This window comes from Carica papaya, chromosome 5 (genome assembly GCF_054855325.1).
Source record: "Carica papaya isolate Zhongbai chromosome 5, ASM5485532v1, whole genome shotgun sequence".
NCBI classification, from domain to species: Eukaryota; Viridiplantae; Streptophyta; class Magnoliopsida; order Brassicales; family Caricaceae; genus Carica; species Carica papaya.
In genome coordinates this window covers 7,389,152-7,393,760 of record NC_142313.1, presented here as the reverse complement: position 1 = coordinate 7,393,760, position 4,609 = coordinate 7,389,152, and the positions used below count along the sequence as shown (strand labels likewise).

Below are 4,609 nucleotides of genomic sequence, written 5' to 3'. Positions count from 1 at the left end.
TGTAGTTTTAGTGCGCAGCTAAAAAATTTGTTTCTATATCTGTTATTATTCTTTAACATGAATATAAAAAAATATATTAATTTATCACAAGATGTATCCATTTTAATTATATTGTTGAGGAACTAACAATGAACGTAATGATCATCTCTCTAATATTTAATTATTTTTATATATAATATAATTATACATAGATATTATTTTTTTAACGCAAAAAATAGACAGATACATTTATAAACATATTTTTGTTAATAAAAATACTAGTTCAGATTTTTAATATATTATGAAATTTTAAACTAAGAAATTTAAACATTACATAATTTTATTTTTATTTAAAAATTTAATATACTCATATAGTTTAATTTAACTATTATAATTTTATTAATATATTAATAAAATAAATTATTAATATGCCAAGTAAAATGTTGTAAATCGATTATTACTTATTCATAATATATTAATAAAATAACCAACTATATATTTTTAATCAGGTTAGAAATAATTTCCTTCAAATATAACACAAAATTGTTACCTACTAGTTGACCACGTTGTTGGTAGAAATTGTCGATTATATATGTGTATAAATATAATTTATACACGTGCAAGGTGGTCTAATGTGTGATATGATATTAAATCCTGACACAAAAATAAAACTTAGGTAGTCATGCATCCCAACTTATCCTGTGCACCGCCAGCCGCTTGATCAAAAGTTGGTTTCTTGAAGTTTACTCGTATATATAAATCTGAACACAAACTCCAGTTTTAGCCGTTGATCTCGGCTGATCGTCAACCCTCAACTCCCTTCGAGTATGAAAAACTGTGAACTCGCTTGCTTTAGAGTGACGCGTGTATCGACTTTTATGTTTTCATTTTGTCGGCTTTATATTCCCAGACCCCAGTTTCTCTCCTTCCAGTGAGTAACCGTAAAGAAAAGAACCGGGTAGTGGAAGAAGCAAATCTTGCGAGTGGAAATAAAAATTATTCTGACACGTGTCACCATCTCTTAATCAGATATAGAAATTTTTTAAAAAGAATTCCTTAAATTCTTTTTCTTTTCTTTTCATAATTTTAGTTTTAACTGAAAGAAACCCAACTACATTAAATAGAATATTTTAATATTAAATTCAATTTGATTAATGATGTTATGTTGCTTATATTTACTCTTATTCACTTGTCATGTTAGTTAATTGCAAAATTAATTATACTTAGTAAAATTCTTAATTAAACAAAATGAGACTTTTGAATATTTAATTTACATTTTTGCAATAAAATTCCTAACTAAAACATAAATACATTTTCCAGTTTTTTATAGAAAAATATTAGCAGCGTGGAGAACAGGGGACAAAGTGCACGCGCGTGAAGCATTTGAGCGTGTGAACTTGTCAGTTGGCCGCCAACAACCAACGCCCATTGGATACCAAATTTGATTGAAGCACTCCCAGAAAATTGATAAACCCACCTCCACTTCAGTTTAATTACGGGTCCATGTTTTTTTCCCCATCTCTCTCTCTTTTGTCGGTAACTCACGAGCCTCCAGTTCATCAACCCAAAAAAGAAAAATCACGAGCCTCCACTTCTCAATACACACTGACAAAAAGCGCGTGGACTTGGATGCCACCTACAATTTCCAGCCGTTTGACATTTTCAAAAGTCAACCCAAAACCGGTTTTCAATTGTCGGGAGTAAAAATTAAAGTCATTTAATAATTAAAAAAGAGAGAGAAAGATATAGGGAAAGGACAAGATAAGCATTGAGATGCCAACCCTCCCTCTCTTTACACTTTCTCTCTCTATACATACAAGTCCATCGTGTCCCCATTTTCGCTTTTGTATATATAGAGATGGTTTAAGCCCACTCATTTACATGCCTCTGCCATTTTCTCTCCCCTCAAAAGTCAGCGCCTTCTTTTGTCTCCTCTCAGCTCTCCCTTCTTCAGTCTCTGCTTCAGATTCATACAGAGATTGTCGCTGAAACGAGTTGCAGAGCAACCGAAGAAGACGACCCGGTTGACATGGAGGACGATTGGGATCTGCATGCGGTGGTCAGAGGTTGCACCGCCACCTCCGTCGCTGCCACCACTGCAACGACGGCTACCCACGCGGCTGATTCGCATCAGAAGGTTTTCATCTCTCAGGATCTTTCATCGGTTGTGGATCCTTTTGAGGCGAGGAGTCATTTCGAGGAGCTGCATGAACTTTACAGGCCTTTCTTCCCTAAATCTCCCTCTCTTTCCTCTCAAACCAGTGCACCTGTCTCTTTTCTTTCTTCTTTCGTCGTCTCGAAAGATCTTCACCATGGCCAAGCTCAGCTACGGTGTCAAGAGCAGCAGCAGAAGAAGGAGTCTCAGCTCGCCGCTTCTGTAACGAGCGTTATTTCTACTGCGAGTAGCAATTCCACCGCTGCAAATTCTCATACCCCTCGATCCAAAAGAAGGTGATCATCATATACACTTGGTGAATTTTACCGTAATATCAAAATTTTCTTCTTCCTTTTTATTGGGTTTTTAACTTGGAGAAATTAACTTTGGATAACAGAAAGAATCAGCAGAAGAGGGTTTGCCAAGTTCCAGCAGAGGGTCTCACTTCAGACGTCTGGGCATGGCGGAAATATGGCCAGAAACCCATTAAAGGCTCTCCTTACCCAAGGTTCGTTTTACTCTCTCTCCCTCTTACTTTTTCTTTTGGCCTCTGTTTTCATTTTTTTAAAATCTAATTTTAGTTCATTAAAGGAAGCTTCTTGGATCTTCTTCTTCAGGGGCTATTACAGATGTAGCAGCTCCAAGGGATGTCTGGCCCGGAAACAAGTGGAGCGGAACAGATCCGACCCGACCATTTTCATAGTCACATACACAGCCGAGCACAACCACCCTGCTCCAACTCACCGCAACTCACTCGCCGGCAGCACCCGGCAAAAGCCATTGAATCCCCAAACAGCCACCGCCGGTGACTCCAACCGGACCTCCCCCAAACCCATCACCACCACCACAACAACAACAACCCTTTGCTCCTCCTCCTCTCCAGCAACGTCCATGGACGAGGAACCCACCGCACCTCATGGCTCAAAGGTGGAGAGCATGGAAGACATGGTACTGGAAGACGAGGAGGAGGACGACTTTCTTGGGTTATCCTCCGACACGGTGGTGAGTGACGATTTTTTCGAAGGCTTAGAGGGACTAACCGGCATGAACAGCGGAGATTACTTCTCCGAACATCACTTTCCGGCGAGTTTGTGGATGAGCAACAACGCCACAACGGCAGCCAGCGGCATCTGAGTGGGTTTTAGTGATGTGGGTATATGCTTTTTAGTCGTATAGCAGCACGGAGGACGAGAGAGACAGTTGTAGCATTTGGAACAATCCAGAGAAAATTGTTCTTAATTGTAGATGAAATTTAAAAAGTAAAGAAAAAAGTTAATTATTCTGGAATTTTGCATAAGAAATTAGAGAGGTAATTAGCAGGGTAATAGAGTGGTATTAGTTCATCGCTTTTGTTTGTGTTTCGATTAAGTTATGAGTGGAATTGAAGTGATTGTTGATCATTGTTTTTTTCTTAATTGTAATTAGTAATAGTTATTGAGATAAATCATTTTTTCGATTTGACTCATCAAATTTTATTGAAGAGCCATTTTAGCTCTCTGTGTTTGGTTAATCAGGAATTAGCTCGAGGGGAGATTAATTAGAATAATCCATAATTAACTGGTTGAATTTGATTTAAGTTTAATAAATGAGGATTAAGTAAATCTTAAAAAGACAACTTGGTGGTTCATTGCATTTGTATCAAGTTTGAGAATTTCGGCTGAGTGAGAATGGCGAACAGCTGTGGAATTCTTATGATGGAATTTTGGAACATTTATTGCTCCAACACTATGGTTGATAGTGGCAAATATATATTAACGTGTTATATTTTTTATTCTTATGGAAACCATTATTCATTGCTAAAGTTTACAGAGTTCATATGGAAATACCATATGGTTTTATATCTGTTTTAACAAAATAATTCTTTTCAGTACACATATTTATTTTAAATTTTTAGATAAATCTTTATTTGGTCAAAATTAGATTTTATTAGAGTAAAATGGAAAATGTGATTGAGAATTGGACCAAAATAAATGAGATAGGATAAATTATATTCTGTTGGGATAATTTTTTAAATAAAAATTTATATATTTTATTAATTAAATAATATTTACACAATAATTATAATATAATTTGTTAGATAATTTTATAACAAAAATACATAACATGCAGTAAAAATAAAAAAATAATTTAATTTAATATATTTATTTTTTAAAAATTATATTATAAATTAAAAATTAAATTTAAAATATACATATCAACGTAAATTTTTAAATTAAAATTATTAAAAAATATCAACATTCTATACGTATCAATACTGAGATCAATATTTACTATTTAACTCTTTAATCAACAAAACATGTAAATAAATTAAATAACAGAGTGTCACAAAATTTTAACAGAAAATTTCCTAATTTTTTTTTCTTTTGGGGTGCGGATTATTTTTTCGACACCCTCCTTCACTTTTCTAATCCCCACTCAAATATATATATATATATATATATATATATATAGGTGGTGAAGTTCTTTTTTACTCTT

The 4,609-nt window shown here is 34.4% G+C and overlaps 1 protein-coding gene across 1 annotated transcript; it reads left to right on the top strand.

The window, feature by feature from the left end:
• The first annotated feature begins 1,866 nt into the window (after positions 1-1,866).
• On the top strand, positions 1,867-3,419 carry WRKY22 (WRKY family transcription factor). Its single transcript, XM_088220142.1, has 3 exons — positions 1,867-2,430; positions 2,532-2,642; positions 2,752-3,419. The coding sequence occupies exons 1-3, from the start codon at positions 2,009-2,011 to the stop codon at positions 3,266-3,268; spliced, it is 1,050 nt and encodes a 349-aa protein (XP_088076268.1). The 5' UTR covers positions 1,867-2,008; the 3' UTR covers positions 3,269-3,419.
• The last annotated feature ends 1,190 nt before the right edge of the window (positions 3,420-4,609 follow it).